This window comes from Malania oleifera, chromosome 12 (genome assembly GCF_029873635.1).
Source record: "Malania oleifera isolate guangnan ecotype guangnan chromosome 12, ASM2987363v1, whole genome shotgun sequence".
Taxonomy (NCBI): domain Eukaryota; kingdom Viridiplantae; phylum Streptophyta; class Magnoliopsida; order Santalales; family Ximeniaceae; genus Malania; species Malania oleifera.
The window spans coordinates 83,248,179-83,268,938 of NC_080428.1; the positions used below are offsets into that span (position 1 = coordinate 83,248,179).

A 20,760-nucleotide genomic window follows, 5' to 3' on the forward strand; every position below is an offset into this window, starting at 1 on the left:
ATTATAAAGTTCTTGTAGTTGATAAGTTCTCTAAAATGACAAAACTCCATCCTGATTAGTCAGCAGATGCTCACTTACATGTATGTTCTTTAGGGAAGTTGTAAAATTGCATGATTTGCCAAGTTCCATAGTGTTTGACAAGGTGAACAAGTTAGTTAATTTTAGAAGACACTTTGGAAAATGTGGGACACTAAGTTTATGGTCTCTTTTGCTTGTCATACGCAAAATTTTGGGTAGAGTTTGTTAACCGTAGTTTGGATACATGTGTAGTGGGAAAAAAATGGACTTAAAAAAACGATTGATCAAATGTCATTTTTGTCCTTGAATCAAATAACAATTAAAAAAATATAACCACAACTGCAAACCAGTCCTTAAGTCCCACTAGGTGGGGCCGGCTACATGAATTTTTTTTTCGCCAATTTATGCGATCATTCCTTTGACAAATTTAGGACTATTAAATCTTTACCATCCTCATTCCTTATCATTTTAGGTCTATCCCTATCCTTGAACAATTAAAAAAAATATGATTAGAATAATTGAAGTACAAAATACTATAATAAAAATAAAAAATATTATAATTATTTTAATTAATTATTATATTTCAGGATTCTCTTTACAAGAACAATTTTGTTGTACATGACAATTCAAAAATAGTAAAATTTAAATTTCTTTTATGATTTATTTTTTTTGGAAAATTTATGGATATTTTATAAATAAATCTTAAATCAAATAATTTAAATTAAAGATTATGTATAAAATGAATGATTTGATCCACAAAAGTTAATTTTGGATATTAAAGTATTTGGGCAATAGGTTGCCAAAAAAACTGAAAATCATAGAATCAGGTTTTTAATTTTTTTGAAAATTGCTGAAATCAATAACAGAAATAGAAAACTAGCAGCATAAACAAACACATTTTCATAATCTATTTTTTGCTATTGAGAAATGAAAATATAAAACAGCAAACAGAAAGCAGAAACATAAATGATACCAAACAACGCTTTACCATGACACATTTGAGCCTCAAGCTTTGCCTTTTAATCCTCATTTAGGTTATGTAGTTCCTCAGGCTACTCCCATTTCTTAGCCATAAGGATACATTCAAGGCTATTTTGGGTGATGAGTTCATGGCTTTCTTCAAGGTGATTTTTGATGATGTTTGGTTTAATGGAGAGGTTTCCTTTGCACGTTTTGGATTCTACATGGTGAGGATGATGTTCATGAGAGTGCTTTTGAGCTTATAGAGTGCAGTCACCCTATTCAGTGTTGAATTCCTTTCAGCTGGGTAGTATGGAGGATTGCCATTAGGCTGTCTATTGGGCTTAGATTTAGGACATCTGAATGCACGATTTAGATGTTTTTGTATAATATTTTGCCATGTTGGGTTTAATTTGTAATTTTTTGTTTTAGTTAATTGTAGGATATAAATACTTTGGTGGGTGTATGTTTCTGACAGCAATCCATTTTCAATTAAAATTCTGCCTTCCTCTCTCCCTCTATGAACAACCTTCCCCTTTTTTCCTTTCATTGTGGGCCTGCCAGATTTCTTCTTCCTTGTTTGGCTACGTCTAGGTAGGTTCTGTTCAGTTGCTTACTTGGAGAGCATGGCTATGGATCTCTCCTTGCTCATAGTGGCTCCCTTTATGAAATTCTTGTGGTAAATCACTCAATGATTACACTACTGGAAATACCCGTCATTGTCCGACCTTATATCTCAAAAGGGCTCATGGGGTTTTTTACCTAGTACAAATTCAAGAGGGCTCTTGCTACAGACCTATTCACAGAGTTGTTAAAGGCAAACTTAACTGTAGGTGGTGCTAAGTTTCAATTGCCTTGTTTTTCTCCTAGAATATGCCTAAGATCACCTAAACTATTATAAGCAACCTTAGTTTGACCATAGAGGGCCCTGGGGGGAGGGGTTGACAAGCATAACGAAGCATCACATTAGTTTCACTCATCATCCAAAATGTCTTCCAAAATATCTAATGAACTTGATTTCTATAGAACATCAGAACTAGGCAAATCATGCAATTTGACCACCTCTTTGAAGAACCACTTGGCAATATGTGAAGCATCAGAGGTTGTTCCACATGGAGAATATGCCATTTTAAAGAACTGATCAGCCACAACAAAGATGGAATTATATCCTAACTTTTATTTGCTAGAAGGTAGGACTGGTATAGCTCCTTCTCTCTTGGATTTTTGAAGTGTGGCTGAGTTTGCGTAGGGGGAGTCTTCTCCCACATTGCGCCGGGGGGAGGGGGGGCGCTCATTCTATTCTATAAAAGGGCTTCTATACCCTCAAATTTTATGGCATAATGATTATATCAAAAAATTTTAAAAATATATTTTTAATTTTGAGAAAATTTAAGACCTAAAATTAATTATGAGTAAGATAATAAAAATAAAATGTAAAAATCTGTAAAAAATATATATATCAAAAGCTGAATATTTAAAATTTAAGCATAGTTCAATCTTTCAGTTTAGTTTACTTGTAAAACCAAAACCAAAACTGAAAAATTGAACCAATAGGTGAAACAGTTGAGTTTCAGTTTGGTATTTTGGTAGTAATTGTACATCCTAGGCCTAAGTGGCAGCTCTCCACCACCAAGTTTTAGAGGGGCATGCATAAAATCACAGTAGAAGAGAATATTGCCACAATTCCCCACCTTTTTTTTCTTTTATTAGTAAAGAGAAATTTATATTAACAAGGCATCAAGGGGATGCAATCCTGTGGGTCAAATCATCAACCACTCTGTAGAGTGTCGCAAACATCAAAGATTACATTAAAATCTTTTACACTATGCCCATTAAGCCAGCTGGAAACAACAGCAATCCACTGCAGTGTAGTTGTACCTTTGAAGGCTCTCTTATCTCTCTTTCCAAGCACACCATGCCCCACCTTTAAATGAAGCAAGGTAGCAAACTCCATGTCACCCTTCTTTCCATAGGGATCCAGCCATTGTGTTTTGAGTCATTTAGAAACGGCGGCTTTCCTTCATGGCAATCATTTTTTCTGTCACAGACTTCCAAAACCATTTCGCAAGATGGGCCCTATGAAACAAGGCAAAGGTTTTGATGCCTGAATACCTCATATAGATTGGTTGCTTGCTCCCCACTCCCACCCCTAGCCCCATCCCTTCTTTTTACCAAATGGGGGACCCCTTTAAATATCTTTTAATCCTTTGGCAACTGAGCAAGGCATCAGAAGAATAGTTTGTACACATGGGGTTTGGAGAGGGTACTATTGTGAGGGTTATGTCTTCCACCCTTCAATCAATATCTTTTCCAGTTGATGAACTTCTTAAAATTTTCCACTACGGGATTCAAATACCATTGCCTTTGAGACTCTCCAAATACTCCGAATAATTTGTTCCAGATCCTCCAAGAAAATGAACAACGAAGAAACATGTGAAGTAGATAAAGCCTTAAAAGGCCTCATACTCTTCACATTGTTAATGTTAACTCTATTAAGAACGACTAACCAAATAAAAGACTTAATCTTAGAGGGGACTTTGGCCTTCCAAATGGAACAATGAAGTGGAAAAGTCAGATTTCCTTGGATTAAAAACTCAAAAAAGAACCTGGAAGAATTCTCCCCTGAAGAATGAAGAGTCCATGACTGATAGTCCATTCTCATAGAAGGATGGCTACCCTCCAACAAACACAACAAAGAAGAGAGCTCCAACACCTCCCTGTCTTTAAGGGATCTATGAAAATGGAAATCCCAAGGAAATTCCTCCCCCATTGGAATACAAACTAGAAGAAAGAATTCCATTATGCAAAGAGGACACACCATACTTTGATATGAGGAAAGGAAGTGCAAGACACCAACCTAAATGACTTCCCAAAAATGAATACAATACCCACAATAAATTTGGTGCAAGGGATCAAGAGAGGGTAAATATGAGAGATACATTTTCAAAGGCTCTCAAAAGAAATGCTTAGTCCGTTAGAAATGCTTAGCTCTCCAAAGGGATCTACTTTTAATAACTTTGTACCAAAGAGAATTTTCCTTCAAAGGAAATTTCCGAAGCCATTTACCCATTAGGGCGATTTTTTAGACACTTAACTTCCAGACGCCTCTTCCTTTTTTGACCTACAAACCATCCTCCAACTAATCAAATGATCCCTATTCTCCTGCACCCCAGAGTGGAAAATCTCATATGGCTATTTCTAGCCAACCCCTCAGGAATTTTAAAAATGGACCAGAAATAGAGAGGGATGCTACAGAGACTAGTCTAAATAAGAGTGATCCTCCCTCCTATAAAAAATAAAGCACCTTCCCAACAATCTTATCTCTTAGACACTTTCTCTACTATAGGATCCCAAAAAATAAAAAAACTTATCTCGGGGGTTATCACTCAAAGGAACTGCTTTATAAATTAAAGGCCATTTTAAAATACCACACCCAGCTTACAAAGATAAAGCATCAGATCTAGAATTACTCAAGTTAATACAAGCTAACCCACTCTACCAAATCAACTTTTAAACCAGAAGCCCTCTCAAATAATTGTAAAAAAGTGAGTACAGTGAAAAAAAGACTCCATATGATCTTCTAGGAAGAAGGTGGTACAAATTGAAGATGAGACACCACAATCCTCTCTCTCCCCACCCTCATCCTTCTCTCACTTCTCCTCTACCCACGCCCTATGAACCAATCCACTCAAAGAACAGACAAAAAAGGAGAAAGCAGATCCCCATACCTAACCCCTCTTGAAGCCCTAAACCAAGACGTAGGTTCACTATTAATAATGACAGGAAAAAAAGAAGGCATTAGAAAAATATCCCCTCATTGAGATCTACCGCCTCTCACCAAACCACTTCCTCACCAAGCATCCAACAATTTCCCAAACCTTAGTGATGAGTTTGTAAATGCTTCCCACAAGACTAATAGATGGGAAGTCTTTAATGTAGCCCTGCCTTTGTCAGGATCAAAACTATAGGTAGAGACGTAGAGTCAAACTTCCACAAACTGATGTTTGCATGGAAATCTTCAAAAACTCTGATTACATTTGTAACCACACCCCAATTAGCTTGGAAGAAAATCAAAAAAAGTTTGTGTGGAAATCCTCAAAAACTCTAAATATGTTTGGCTTAATTGTGTCCGAATTAGTTTGCAAGAAAGCTGAAGTAAAGTTCATGCTCTAAGCTTTGTCCCTTATAATCTTTCATAGCTTTCAGAATGTCTTCTTCATCAGAGGGTCTTTCAAACCAAAAGGCTAAAATTTGATGCCTTCGATAGTAAAAAGCTTGTGCCTGGGCAAAATTCTCCAAATATGCGGCTTCATTTTTTTTGGTTGGTGGGGGTGTGTGTAAAATTATAGATTGTCACCTCCATCCACCTCAAACATAACCCTGTCAATCTATACTTTGTTTAGGGATTGAGCTGTATCTTCTATGGGCATTGGCTGTCCTGGGGAAGAATTTAGTATTTCAATTCCCCTCTTTAATCCAAAAGGTCTAACTAGCCAAAATTCTCTGAGAAATCTCTTTCATGTGAATGGTGGTGTACAGCTTCTTTGGATTTCTTATCATGTATATGATCTCTTTTTATTTGTACTGGGCTGGCATCCTGGCACTCCCTTTGTGACCTTGATTCATTTTTTTGCCTATAAATAAGAGGCACAAGAGAGAAAGTGCATGTTGGATGAACACTTCAAAATGTTTAAAGCACCTGTCTTCACTCACAAGTACATGAATATTTTATCACAGTGGCCGTATGGCGTGCGTCCAACACCCTATTGTGAGATTTGTGCTGGAGAAAATGTATTTAACTGAGGCTAGGAGATAAAATGTGAGAATTGCGATCCTTCTCCTTGGTAATCATGGATTCTCGATGGATTCTTATTTTTCTGATGAATTGCACCTAATATTCCTGGATGTTGGTTTGTTGGTATGCCAACCAAGCAAAAATATTCCCTTAAGATTGGCATCCTATTTCCGGACAATGATTGCAAGTAATGTGGTCCAGGTGGGCATCTAGGATCACTTGGGCCAAACATCCTTCTTGATTTATTCTTCCATTACACAGTAGCTTTAAAATATGTGAATTATCCATGTTCAATGCAGTGCACACCATTCTATATCCTAAGATTTGGGAGTTAAATGAATCCAACTCCAAAAAACCTGCCCAAACCCCACATGTGTGCACAAAGTATATACAAAATGGCCAATGAGGAACCTTGGTGAGGTGGTTCTGCTGGTGGGAAATAAATGTAGTGGGACTAGTATTGTATTGTAGTGGCAAAATAGTTAAGAATCCCTAAATAAGGAAATATTCTTTACTTAAGCATGCACAGGGAAGTGTACTTTAAGCCTGCATTTTCAGAAACCAATTGCTGTTTCAAAAGAAAACATCAAATTAAGGTTAACTGTAGAGCTCATTATTTTGCTTACCGACCATTATATATATATATTTATGTATTAACAATGCTGTCACTTGTTTTCATAAGTTAATTCCATATGGCATTGTCATCTTCCTCTATAGTTAGTTTTTTTGCTTTTATTGTTTTCTCAGGTCCAGCTATACATTTTTGACATTGGCCTGTCAGTCCTGTCTGAAGTGCAGATTTTATACCAGTGTGCTGTTCTAATTTTTTCTAATTTCTTCCTTGCTTATATGAACATGATTGGCTTGATAGACAAGTTGTCGAGCGACCACAATAATTGTAATTTTTAGTGGCATTGTTTTATCTTTAGTTTATAATTTAGGACACATAGTCAGGATGGTAGGTCAAGTGGAAACTAGCTTCATTGTACCACACACAAGTGCAGTGTGTTTTATCACTTTCTAAGATAAAAGCTTTCAATTAAATGTGCCTGGATAGGCAGTTGAACAACATTATATTTCAGTCAGAGCATTGTGAACCAATTTTGCATTAATGTGTTAACCACATCAGGGAAGTATACCCAGTGACTTTCGTTTGACATATGATGTTTTTCTTGTTTGGATCTCTAGCTATTGATAGATATATATCATTGCGGATGTAAATACTTGATGCTTTATTCAGTGAGAGACCTAGTAGGCCTTGCTTAATGTAAAAGTTGGGTGCTTTATTTAAAGCAAATAGCTGGTTGAGCCAGGCATCTAAATCTTTTTTTTTGTTAATATTGATTATGATGTATTTATAGTGCTGGCGAATTCATCAGGTAGAAGAATCTAATATTCTTTTTGGCTCTTGTAAAAGAGAACACTTCTCTTTGGAGAAAGTAGCTTTTGCTAATAAAAAAATGCTGTTTGTTTGTTGCTTAATTTCTTTAGTGTCCTGCCCCTGGTTCTGGCTTCCATCCTGGTGGATTTATTGTAAACATCTCTTCTTTCCTCTTATAGAATAACATGCATCCCCATCATGTATCCAGATATGTAATCATTACTGATTGGAGGTACTATCTTTACTGACCATTTTGTTTATTGAAATGATATAGTGCCCCTTTCATCTGGAAAGATTGCATTCTTAATTTCTTATCCTACCATATTATCCTATGTAAGTTGCTGCAATTTCCATTATATAGCTTGAGCTTGTATAGATATCTGAAAATCATGCTTGGTGGATTTATTTCAATGTTAAATTTGACCCAAAAGTAGTAGTGGTGTTTTGTTAGCCTAGGTCTTTGAAATACGTAGGCAGATCAATTGCAGAAGATGTTTATGTAGTGATTTGTTGATTCCTGAATTACCTTTACCGGAATGTAATGCATATATGCATATTAGGTAGTGTGGAGAGCATGGATTTCGGGCCTTGGATTTAAATTCGTATAGATTTGGATGAAGTTCTATATGAATTTGTTCTGTGCAAACCCACTCAAATCCAGATTCAAGGTATGAAATCCATGCTTTCAAATACTGGACTAGCGTGTTTTATTCTAATGCTAGAACTGTCATCATGCTGCTGCTGCTGCTGTTCCCACTAGCAACTCTCTTTTTTATATTAAATGGGGGAAGAAGTTGGTATCTGACCCATGTTGGTGTCTCTAATGTCTCTCTCTCTCTATATATATATGATGGACTGGATGGGTGGATGTAGAAACATCAAAGGTTGGAGCATTCCACTTCGATAAACTGCTTTTGTTTTTGGGGATTTTATCCAAGGATTCTCCCGGAAGGGTGTGCTGGAGGAATAGAGTGGCGAGTTCCTTTTGCCGTCTTTGATTCCCTTCCACTGGTCCCTCTTGGTCAAATTCTCTATTCGCAGGCCATTATGTTATTATTTTCTTTCTGTCAATGGCTATGTGCCTGTAGCGGCCCTCCTCCCCCCCCCCCCCACACTTAGTCATATTTCGAGGGGAAGAAGGTGCCACGCATCTCTTTTAGCTTTTCTTGGGTTAAATATTCAGAATTTATTTCATTACTTGGTCCCCAATCCTGATGTAGTGATTCGTAGCATCGGTTTCACGTGTGTAAAAGCAACTTTGGAAATACTCTCTGTGCTGTGTGTTTCTGGAGGCATGCGGGGCTGGTTTCCCGCGTAAGATTTGAGACTGCCCTTGTCACGGCTAATCGTCCGTTGCTGCATATCTTAGACAAACTCAAGATTTATAATTTTGAAGTTACTTTTTGTTCACAAGGTTTAGTGGAATTGGTTAATATGATAACATGAGAATCGGGCCTTAAGCTCCATAGCATCTCCTCACCTCTCAATTGAGAAGTTGAGTACTCGACCCAGTATTTGAGTGGGACTTAGGGTTGGGGCAGCACCCTTAGGGCTTAAATAAAAATGATACCCGGAGTGAATGTGTCGAATGCTACATTATGGTGAGTTTGAGCTACCCCATTAAGGGTAATTCGTTTTTCATTTATAGTCCTTAAAACGTTGTACGTATGTTGAAGATGTTTCTTGCTCTGTTCTGTCATATCATTGGGTGCCTTTAATGCTACACGAGCTGTCTTTGCCACCTGACTGAATTTTTTTTTTCTTTCTTTATAATTTATTTATATCGTATAATCATTACAGAAAAAAAACAAGGAGGACGGTAGAAACATTACGTAGGCAATTACGTTGGTGGTGCAGTACAGAGAGGGTATGTATTCTTGTAGAAAATTTAGAATTAAAATTGCTTACGCAAGTGCGGGATGTACGGATCCGCTTTGGAACGATTATTAATGCGTTGGTGACATTGTTAATTATTAGGAGGAACTCTGGTCACCAACGTTTCTTTAATTTGAACATATCCGTCACATGACACCTGGCAGTGGAACACCTTGCTCTCTTCAAATCCAAAGAGAAAAAAAAAAAAAAATCTATCTATTGGGATTCAGGGAACTACAAAAGCGAAACAAATCCCCAGAAATACTGAAAAAGAAATGGCGAGAAAAAGAACAAAAAATAAGGTACATCTTTTGACTAAACAGTACATATTCTCCTTTGAATGCTCCATATTTCGTCTCTTTAATTTGGATTTTATTTTATTTTTAATTCATCACATTTTTATGAACAACATACATGGTAAAGGAGGGGGCGACTGTAAATTTGTGCAGCTCACATTAAAGTGTAGGAATAAGCAATATGTGCATTACTAATTTATATAACTGTAACTTTACATGCTTAATGTGTCTAGGTTAGGGGTATACTTGAGATGAGTCGAAATAGTAAAATATTTAAACTTGACCGAAAATGTTAACTCGATCGATTTTAAAATTGTTAACTTCGAATTTGACTGGACTAAGTTCAATTTGATTATAAATTAATATTAAATACATGTATAAATATATATAATATTTATACATTATTAGATATATTTATAAAATATATATTATATAACTTATATAATATAAAATAATAAATTTATAAAACTTTATTAGATTCAAAGCTTGACTTTAAGTATTATTATTAAATTTTGAAATCGATTTGCTAAAATACTGATGTAGTTCAAATTTAAGTAGAGTTGAATTAAGTTACAATTAAGTTGCAAGTTAGGGGATGAGTCAAGTTTGAGTAGCTTGCAAGTAAGTTGGACTCACTTGCACCCTTAGTTTATACATATTTATTTTTTATTATTTACCATATAAAATTATATTCTAATATTTAATAAGTTAAAATTGCTTCCCCCCCTCCCTCCCCAAATTATTGTGCTTGCTTTACTTTTCATTGTAAAAATCTTCTTTTAAGCTTCTTTTTGCCCCTTTAAATAATTTTACAAAATCAAATCAAATAGAGACATAATTATAGAATGAAGAGAATTCATCTTTAAAAAAAAAATTGAGCGTACTTTTTATTTTTTTCATTCTTGAGATGTGATGGTGGTGGGTCTAAATTCTTAAAAGCCCTTTTTTTTTTATGTGTTAAATAGCAGTTTGTATTGAAATTTTTGACATGGTGAATGCATAAACTTAGTTATTGGACTCTCTAAGCTTTAAGATCAACCTACCAGATCGCTTGGTTTCTCCCATCATTACGGTTTCTGATCTTATCGAATTCTTTTAGCTCTCATATGGGGCCTCCAGCAGTCAAGTGTCATGGGCTTTACCAACTGAAATCAAGTTCACAGGATGTCCAGAAATTCCCTTTAGGTTTATGAAGGAAAATGAACAAAAAATTTTATTTTACTTGTCATTACATTTTGTTTTTTTTTAAAAAGTAAAATATTTCAATATATTGATTTTTATTCATAGTCATATTTAAAGTAGAGATAACATATATATATATATATATATATATATATATATATTATTGATTTCAATTGTATTAAGGAAGATTGAATTTCATCTTTTGTTTTTTCCTCTTGTAAAATCATTAATCCAAATGGAGCTTAAGGGCAATGATAGTACTCAAGCTCCTAATGACAAGTGAACCAAGGTTTGGCACATCCTACCCTAACCTTGTGGTGGCATTTCCATACTATGCTTGTGGACAAAAATCACGGCCAAAGTCATCCATTCCCCTCTCATTGATGCCTTCAAAACCTACCTAAGGTGTAGTAAGGTAATCCATCTTGCTCTTTGCTTTCTTCTGCTTGATTCATGAACTTAAGTCTGCCAACCATACAATTACAATGCTGATTAATTAGTTTGACCTGCCAGAGCCTGTGCTTGGAAGAAAGCTTGAATGATGGAGCTATGTGCATGTATCATTTGGAGCTTGAAAGAGGTTAGGGTTCTTGGTTTCCTAATTTCTCCACAAGGCAATTGGTATGAGTCTTTTTCCTGTTTGGCTCACTTTAGGAATGCATAGATGTTTTGACAGTGTACAGCCTCCTAAGATGTGTTTTGAGCAGTATTCATGAGGTGTGACTGACTGCTCATCACCCTAACAACAAAGAAAAAATCCCAAAGGATCTGCATGATTCGTTGAATCCAACTCATAGGACATGCGGTCTCCCCCCCCCCCCCCCCCACCCAAAAAAAAACTTTTAACACCTGTCTATTAAGAATTTTATTTGAAAAAAAAAAGAAAATAATTTATTTTTATTATATTTTCTTTCTATATCAAATCTTATTATGAATGAGAATTTGTTCTAATGCGATCAAAAAATAAGAGAAATTAAACCCTAGTGATGTAAAGGTAAAATTTTGTTTGTTCAATTACTATTACTATTATTTTTCACTTTTTGAGATAGCTAAACATGAAATAGTGAATTATTTTATTCATGTTTTCTTTTTTATTGTTCTAATGTGTTTCAAGTTTTAAATAAGGTTTTAAGAGTACAGATTTGGAATGATGACTTGTGGTAGAGTCAAATTTTTTGGGGTGAAGGGGGTCATATAGCCAATTACATTCAAAAGACTTGGCATAGGAACCTCTTCAGATGTCTGTTTATGTACATTTTTTAATCTATGTAAGAAATTGAACCTTGAACGCCTTATTATGTATATAGATACATTTATATATATTATTAGGTATAATTTTTAAAGGGAGCAAGGATACTCTCTCATACTTTGAAGGGAAAAAATAGATTTTCATGCTATAAATATCTAAAATAAAATAAAATTTTATGTGAACTTAGAGAAACTCTATGCAAACAATTTATCTATATATGTGTGTGTGTGTGGGTGTGTGGGAAAGAAGATTAACTTTATAACATGCTTCATATTAGTCTTACTGGACCACTTTAAGAATGGATGAAATCTGTCTTGTCTCTTCATGGATTTTTGGATTAAATATTGATATCCATGTTTGCCTTTTGAAAACAAAGGACCTTCTGCATAATTTTTCCCTCTGCCAACTGTAAAGAAGGAAAGGTGATATGAACTTGCTCCTCTTTTTCTTTCTTTTTTTCTTTCTTTTGACATGACGTAAATTTATTATTATTTTTAAATGTGAGATTGTTAGTGGATTTTTGGACAAGTACTTAATTTTAAGGTAGCAAGTATACTATGAATACTCACACAATAAGTCAAACGGAGCTTAATATCCTGATTTTCTGTTGCTTGACCCTATATTTACTAATTGATTTTTAATTTGACATTTTATTTGTTAGAGATTTGTTGATCATTGTATTTTTAGCCATCATTTAATTAGAAATTTTATAAAAATCAGCGCTATATCTATGTGTATTTGTAGAGATTATCTTTTATTGTATTTTTTTCCTTTTAAGAAATTTGTTATAAATTCATAGTCATCATCATGCACTACTAACTATATAGTTTTTTGTTAATATTTATTCTATTTTTTTAATAATTTATATATATATATATATTTAAATAGTAAATTTAGAACTGTGGAGCACACACATACTATTTATCTGTCTATCTCATGACTCATGCATCATGTGTGATCTCTCAATGCACAAAATAGTGAATTAATTATTGTGACTAAACAAAAATCTAAGTCCTTGTCAGCCTTGAAGGAAGAGAAGAGCACTGCCTATGCAGCAAAAAGACTCCCATAAGCTAACCATGGTTGGCAAAGTAACCATATCGTAATCCCCAAGTTTTCGCTTTTCAGGTGCTATATATACAAATCATTCCCAATGGCGCCCTCTCCACACAAAAGTTATCCTCTTTGACATTTTCACTCCTAACATGAACTCTTTCATGCTGCCAACCCTCTTCAACTTTCTACTCTCATGCTTGGGAGCCACCCACCAAAGCACTACTTCTCCATGGCTTCTCCCACTCCTCTTCTCCATCCTCTTTCTCTTCTCTTTCCTCCCCAAGTTTTGGCTAGTTCCTGGAGGCTTCGCATGGAGAAACCACTGCCAAACTTCCCCGAACCTTCGTGGGCCGATGGGCTGGCCTTTGGTGGGCCTCTTGCCCCAAATGGGCTCGCTTGCCCATCGCAAACTAGCATCCATTGCCACTTCTTTTGGCGCAAGTGCTACTAGACTCATGGCATTTAGCTTGGGTGCAACTCGAGTGATTATTAGCAGTCACCCTGAGACTGCCAAAGAGATACTAACTAGTCCTTCATTTTCCGACCGTCCATTGAAGGAATCAGCCCGCTTGCTCATGTTTGAGCGGGCTATCGGCTTCGCACCCTCCGGCAATTACTGGCGCCACCTCCGAAAGGTTGCGGCAACCCACATGTTCTCGCCAAGGAGGGTTTTGGGCCTCGAGGGGCTTCGACAGCGATTGGCAGATGAGATGGTGGCAAGAGTGGGGAGGGAAATGGAGGAGAGAGGGGTTGTGGAGTTGAGAGGGATTTTACAAGAGGGTTCGTTAAGTAACATCATGGAGAGTGTGTTTGGGAGTGCTCTAAAGGAAAGGAGAAGAGAGGAGTTGGGTGCTATGGTAAAGGAAGGGTATGTGATAATAGTGGAGTTCAATTGGGAAGACTATTTTCCCGAAATAAGATTTATGGACTTTCATGGGGTGAAAAGGAGGTGTCACAAGTTGGCAGCTAGGATTAATGAAGTTGTTGGTGAGATTATAAGAGAAAGGAGAAGAGAGATTGGAGAGATGGTGATGAGTGGTGGTGGTGGTGGTGATTTTTTGAGTGTTTTATTGTCTCTGTCACAAGAGGAACAACTGAGTGATTCAGACATGGCAACTGTCTTGTGGGTAAGGCCTCTCTCTCTCTCTCTCTCACCTTTTTCGTTTGCAAATTAATTGAAGATTTGAAAAGGTTGATGAATATTCTCTCTCTTTTTTTGTGCTCGTCTTCCCTTCAATATGTTGGTAAACAGACAAAAGGTCAATGATTATTATATATGCTAACTATACAATATTAAAGGGTCAAATAAAATTTATTTTTTTAACTTATATTGAAAAATATCATATATATATATATATATATATAATATAAAAAATTTAACCTTATAATCATTTTTCATCCATATTAAACTAATTTAAAAATCTCTTTTTCTTATTGTATACACTTACGATTTGAATACAATTTAATTATAAAATGTCTATTCTTAAAAAAATGGAATAGTTATATTATAGAAACTTGATAACTTCAAAGTATGTTTTCTTTATAAAACAAATAATTAATATTCTAATAATTTTTTGTTAATTTTAAATACAAAACTATAAAATTAAACTAATTATTTCAAATTTGACCTAAAAAAAAGTGTTTTCCTATGTTATGTTTCATTCTCTCTTTATCATATTATTTTATGACATTTTATGAGCAAGCTAAACTAATTTTTTTTAAAAGGTTAATTTACTATGAGATTCTTTGCAAAGAAAAATTATATATAATCAAATATAATAGTAAAAGAAAATTATATTCTATATAACCTATAGAAAAAAAGTGCAGAAAATATACAACCACAAGTTTTAGATATTTATTCCACCCCACCAGAAAGCCACAAACATTATTCCAACCTCATGCTTCTGACTCATAGTGCTGTGGTTCAATTTCTAGCTTTTCAAGATTTGGATAGTCATTATTATATATATATATATATATATATATATATATATATATATATGCACGTATATGTGCATAATAGTAGGAAATGGAATAATATCATTTAATATAAAATGATAAAGTAACATAAGATCCAAATCAAATTAAACTTAAGATGTAGAATTAACGACCAACTCTTACTAAATATTAGGTAAAAATAGAAAAAAATATTTTAGACAAAAAAAAAATGCCGAAAATCTAATTGCTTTTATTATTGATGATGACTAAAATTAGGAGATGATATTCCGAGGAACAGATACAGTTGCTATCCTTCTTGAATGGATCATGGCCCGTATGGTTTTGCACCCAGACGTCCAAGCCAAAGCCCAGCACGAGCTCGACGCGTGCGTCGGCAGCCACAGGCACGTGCGAGATTCCGACGTCCCAAAGCTACACTACCTTCAGGCCATAGTGAAGGAAGTCCTCCGGCTGCACCCTCCGGGCCCGTTGCTCTCGTGGGCGCGCCTTGCCATTCACGATGTCCACGTGGACAAGGTGTTCATCCCAGCTGGGACCACGGCATTGGTCAACATGTGGGCCATAGCCCACGACCCGTCCATTTGGAAAGACCCATGGGCCTTCAGGCCCGAGCGATTCATCGAGGAGGACGTTTCGGTCATGGGCTCGGACCTCAGGCTGGCGCCGTTCGGGTCGGGTCGGCGGGTTTGCCCTGGCCGAGCACTAGGCTTGGCCACCGTTCATCTATGGCTAGCGCGGCTTCTCCACCGGTACAAATGGCTTCCGGTCCAGCCCGTGGATCTCTCAGAATGCTTGAGGCTCTCACTTGAGATGAAGAAGCCATTGGCTTGTTGCGCGGTTTTCCGTCAAGCCGTCTGCAACCTCTGAGGTAGCACGACGAAGAGATTATAGAATAAACAAACCTCTCCACGTCGCCATGCATCCAGCACTATTCGGGTAAAACTATCACGTAACAATCACAAGAACATGCACGGGATGCGTGATCGAGTAGAGGAATCGATTTATTGTATAATTTTTTAGGAAGAAGTGTTTAATTGTTATTACAAAATGCATAATTGTAAAGAAGAGTGATGAGCTAAGGGCATGGTTGAGCACTTGTAATTAAGCCCAAAGATGGTATGAGAGAGTGCAACAGTTTGCAGAAGCTGTGAATTATTGCTCTTCTACTACTTGGTGAGGGTGTCAAGTGTGTTTTAAGTTCAAGAAAATTCCAGAACTAGTGGCATAGCATTCCACGGAAGTAATAAAATAGTATTTTCGGCATTTCACATGGTAACTCATAAGTGACAATCAGTCTTCGGCCTTTCTATTACTTTTAAATATATCTGTATAATGTTATATTTAACTTAGTAATGCTATATAACACGATTTATTTGTGATGTCACGATCCACAACATTAAGTACTTTTATATTTTGACCGCTCGCTGTGATTAATTTTAATATTATAGAGGAGGTTCCTAGCCCCTGCTTTGTGGTTCTTGTGATTAGACAGCCCTACGCTTTAATTACCCTTGGATTGGACCAAGCAAACTCTTTAATTGCCCACTCCGCCTCTATCCTTTACATTTACAGCTGGCTCAGCAAAACCTAACGGTAGGACATTACTGCAAGCTACCAAAACTAGTTTATTTACATGCACCAACGTGCTTCATTGTTACCATGCCTTTTGCTGATGAAAAATATTGAGTGAAAATTTTAATTATATGTTGTTTATGGTAAGATCCTTATATTTTGGATTTTATAAACAAAGAAAGAAAAAAAATATAAAGGGGCAGAACGGCAGGGACTCGTTGACGAGTGCCCTATCACGCCCCGAATCCGCATATGGGTCTCAGGTGTGAAAATAATAACCTAACATGTCTCTATATCAATTAAACATACATGATACAATACCGGAAAAGGGTCCAACTCTGTGGGGTATACAGAAGCCCCACAAAACATCTACATACACATCCATACTCATCAAATATACAGCGAAAATTATTCAATCTATCCATATAACATACCATATCAGAGTCTATACAACACTAGAATATATGTTCCCATAATTACAAAACATACTCCGGGTGTCTACAAAAACCATCGTGACAACCCGGTTACAAAACTCATACCCATCTAGGCACTAATTGTAGCTAAACGACACCCCTGCTTCCAGATGCTAGGATGTTAGTTTCGGCTACCCGAAGGACTTGATAACATTTGTATATACATTTGGGGTGAGACACCTCTCAGTAAAGAAGAAAGTAGGTTATATTAATGTGTGGCATACCAATGTTATTTTACGTAAAACATAACACCATACAATACGATACATTTTAGAAACATTTCCATACAGTTCTATACAGTTCCAGTATTTTCACAAATCCATTTCAGTACATACGATACCCAAACATACGGTCAGTGTCGTCACACTCAAGCAACCGGAACCCTATGATAACTGAAGCCTCACAGTAGTACGTCGCCAATACGGTGTAGCTCACATCCTTCAGTGACCAGTCGGAACACTGGTGATATTTCACACCCTCGAATATAGAGCCGGACACTCTCGCCCACGATAATGAACCGGTACATGGCGCAGCGTAGAGTAATTAGCCGCCATATAGCTGTTTCAGCGTACGGTAATTAGCCGCCACTAGCTGATTTCACAAAACCTGAAATCATTTCGGAACTCACGTTCTTATACTCATCAGCGTACGGTAATTAGCCGCCACTAGTTGTTTTACAAAATACCTGGAACAATTACATACAACCATACATTCCACACTTATTTGGTATATCGCAAATCATATTGTTTTCCAATTCAAGCATACAGTTTTATACAAATATGGATACGGTCACCTCAATAATACAGTTTAAACACAATATACAATTTTCCAATCAAAGTAAAGATAATACCCAAAAATCCCGATTTTCTTGAAAACTATAACCCGAAAATCCCACATTTTTACCCGATAGATTTTCCCAAATAAGTTGTCAAAACATTCATATGATCGTAACCTACAGGTTTACCGATCTCGATTTCAAAAATAAATTGATATAAACAGAATCCCTTTACCTAAACCCGAAATCGAACCACGAACTCTACGGCTCCCAAAACTATGAACCGAGACACCAAAACCTAAACAACGTAGAACAATACTTCCTTACAACTCATACTACTACCTATATTTTGAAACATAAATGGAAACCGAGTCTTACCTCGATTTTTTACCAAAACCCGAAACTACTCGAAACGATATTCCAATTCACTATTTAGGAAGAGAATCTTGCCCTGATCTACGCGGTAACGTCGGATTTACTATTTAGGTGATGAACGACGAAGAAATCTAGAGAAAGAGCGATCTTCAAGTTCTAGAAAGAGAGGGAGAGGATTTTCTTGAGATAACTTAGTGATTAAGCAAAGAAAACTGATATTTATAGCCCTTGACTCAGCCGCCCTCGTCGACAAGTCATTGAAGACACCTCGTCGACAAGACGGTGACCTCGTCGATGAGCCTGAGATCACCGGTTTCCCTGAAATCTCTCGGCCTCTCCTCGTCGACGAGCCTCTGAATTTCGTCGAAGAGCAACATATAGACTTCGTCGACGAACTCTTGTTTTGTCGACGAACGCTGCTCAATTACCAATTTACCCTTCTTTTATATAATTAATCCATATAACATGGGTCGGGTTCTCACAACCTCCCATCCTTACAAAAATTTCATCTTCGAAATTTGCAGTCTCTCATTACGAACTCATTTATACTACTGAATACATACACCCTCTAAGAAGAATCGGCGGTCATTTATACGTAGCCCCGTCACAATACATACATACATACATTCCCTTACTTATGGCGGAGGAATACCATGGTTACATTCATACATGGCCTCAGGAGCTCAATAATAAAATAGGACTCTCCTAGAGACTAACCACACAATACTAATACGATAATAGAGTACTACATACATACATACCCATACCAACCCTGCTATCTAACTACTACTCAAAACAACTGCGGATACTTCCGGCGTATTTCTGCTTCTAATTCCCAAGAATCTTCTTCAACTGCGTGATTCCGCCACAAAACCTTCACTAACGGTATCTCCTTGGTACGCAGCTTCTGAACTTTTCGATCCAGAATCTGAACTGGTACTTCCTCATACGCCAAAACATCCCCAAGTTCAAAGGACTCGCAACTAATAACATGTGACGGATCCGACACGTACCTCCTTAACATGGATACGTGAAATACATCATGGATCCTCAAGAGCACAGAAGATAGTGCAATCCGGTAAGCCACCGAACCCACTTGTTCTAGAATCTCGAATGGTCCGATATACCTCGGGCTCAGCTTATCCTTTTTCCCGAATCTCATCACTCCTTTCATCGGAGTGATTCTCAGAAATACCTTACCCCTCACCTCGAACTCTAATTCACGGCGGCGAACATTTACGTAGCTCTTTTGCTGACTCTAGAGTCTAGGCCTATTTAATCCTATCTCGGATCAAATCCACATTCTCAAACGCCTGCTGTACAAGTTTCGGTCCCAATACAAAGGAGATCGACACCTCCGACCATACAAAGCCTCGATCGGTGCCATCTCGATACTAGCCTGGAAGCTATTGTTATAGGCAAACTCCACTAGTGGCAGAAATTGAATCCAACTACCACTAAAGTCCAATACACAAGCCCGTAACATATCCTCCAAGATTTGTATTGTCCTCTCTGACTGTTCATCAGTTTGGGGGTGGAATGCTGTACTGAAAGTAAGTTTCGTTCCCATTGCTTCCTGCAAGCTCTTCCAAATTTGAGAAGTAAACCTGGGGTTTCAATCTGAAAACAATAGACACTGATACCCCATGCATTCTTACTATCTCATACACGTACAAATCTGCTAGCCTACTCAAAGGGTAGCTAACTTTCATCGGTACAAAATGAGCAGATTTCGTCAACCTGTCCACGATTACCTAGATAGCATTCTGCCTATGAAGCGCTGACGGTAATTCGGAAACAAAGTTTATGGAAATGTGCTCCCATTTCCACACCAAAATAGCTAAGGGCTGTAACGGCCCTGCTGGCCTCTAATGCTTAGCTTTCACCTACTGACACGTTAGACACTGCTCCATGAATAGGGCAATATCTCTCTTCGTACCACTCCATCAGAAGGACTTGCGCAAATCCCAATACATTTTTGTGCTACCTGGATGTACCGTATACAAAGAACGATGCACCTTCTCCAGAATCGCCCTTCTGATTTCATCATCGTTTGGAATACACAGCCTGGTCCCAAATCTCAACACACCTCTCTTAAAGATGTTAAAATCCGCAACCTTTTCCTGCTGTATTTTCTCCACAGTTTCAACCAACTTCGCATCTTTAGCCTGTGTGGCTTTAATATGCTTAAATAAAGTCGGCTGGATCACCAAGCTAGTAATGAAAGCCTGATGATCACCAACCACCAACTCTACGCCAAGGCTCTCCAGATCCCGAATGATATGATGCCGAGCTATAACTGCAGACACTGCCGCATGCTCTGACTTCCGACTCAACGCGTCAACCACCATATTAACTTTCCCCGGATGATAACTGATTGTGTAATCGTAGTCCTTGATCAACTCCAGCCACCACCTTTGCCTCATATTCAACTCCTTCTGCGTGAAAAAGTACCTGAGGCTCTTGTGGTCAGTGAAAATCTCACACTGAACATCGTACAGGTAATGTCGCTAGATCTTCAGCGCATAAACTATAGCGGCCAATTCCAGATCACGCGTAGGGTAATTCTTCTCGTATTCCTTAAGTTGCTGAGAAGTATAAGTAATTACCTTACCCTGTTGCATAAGCACACATTTCAAACCTTTCAGAGACGAGTCACTATAGATCACAAAACCGTCATTCTCCGACGAAATGGTCAAAATCGGAGCAGTAACCAATCGCCGTTTCAGCTCCTGAAAACACTGCTCGCAATCCTCAGTCCAATCAAACTTCACACCCTTCTTGGTCAATTGTG

General features: G+C 37.1%; 1 protein-coding gene across 1 annotated transcript; it reads left to right on the forward strand.

The window, feature by feature from the left end:
- The first annotated feature begins 11,094 nt into the window (after positions 1 to 11,094).
- Positions 11,095 to 16,034, forward strand: LOC131144746 (cytochrome P450 78A5-like). The gene is made up of 2 exons (XM_058093594.1): positions 11,095 to 13,939; positions 15,027 to 16,034. The coding sequence occupies exons 1-2, from the start codon at positions 12,962 to 12,964 to the stop codon at positions 15,636 to 15,638; spliced, it is 1,590 nt and encodes a 529-aa protein (XP_057949577.1). The 5' UTR covers positions 11,095 to 12,961; the 3' UTR covers positions 15,639 to 16,034.
- The last annotated feature ends 4,726 nt before the right edge of the window (positions 16,035 to 20,760 follow it).

Bases quoted from the DNA above. Each gene is read 5' to 3' on its own strand.
- LOC131144746 (XM_058093594.1), top strand. From the start codon at position 12,962: ATGAACTCTTTCATGCTGCCAACCCTCTTCAACTTTCTACTCTCATGC. The intron at 13,940-15,026 runs GTAAGGCCTCTC...GACTAAAATTAG, and splicing joins ACATGGCAACTGTCTTGTGG to GAGATGATATTCCGAGGAAC.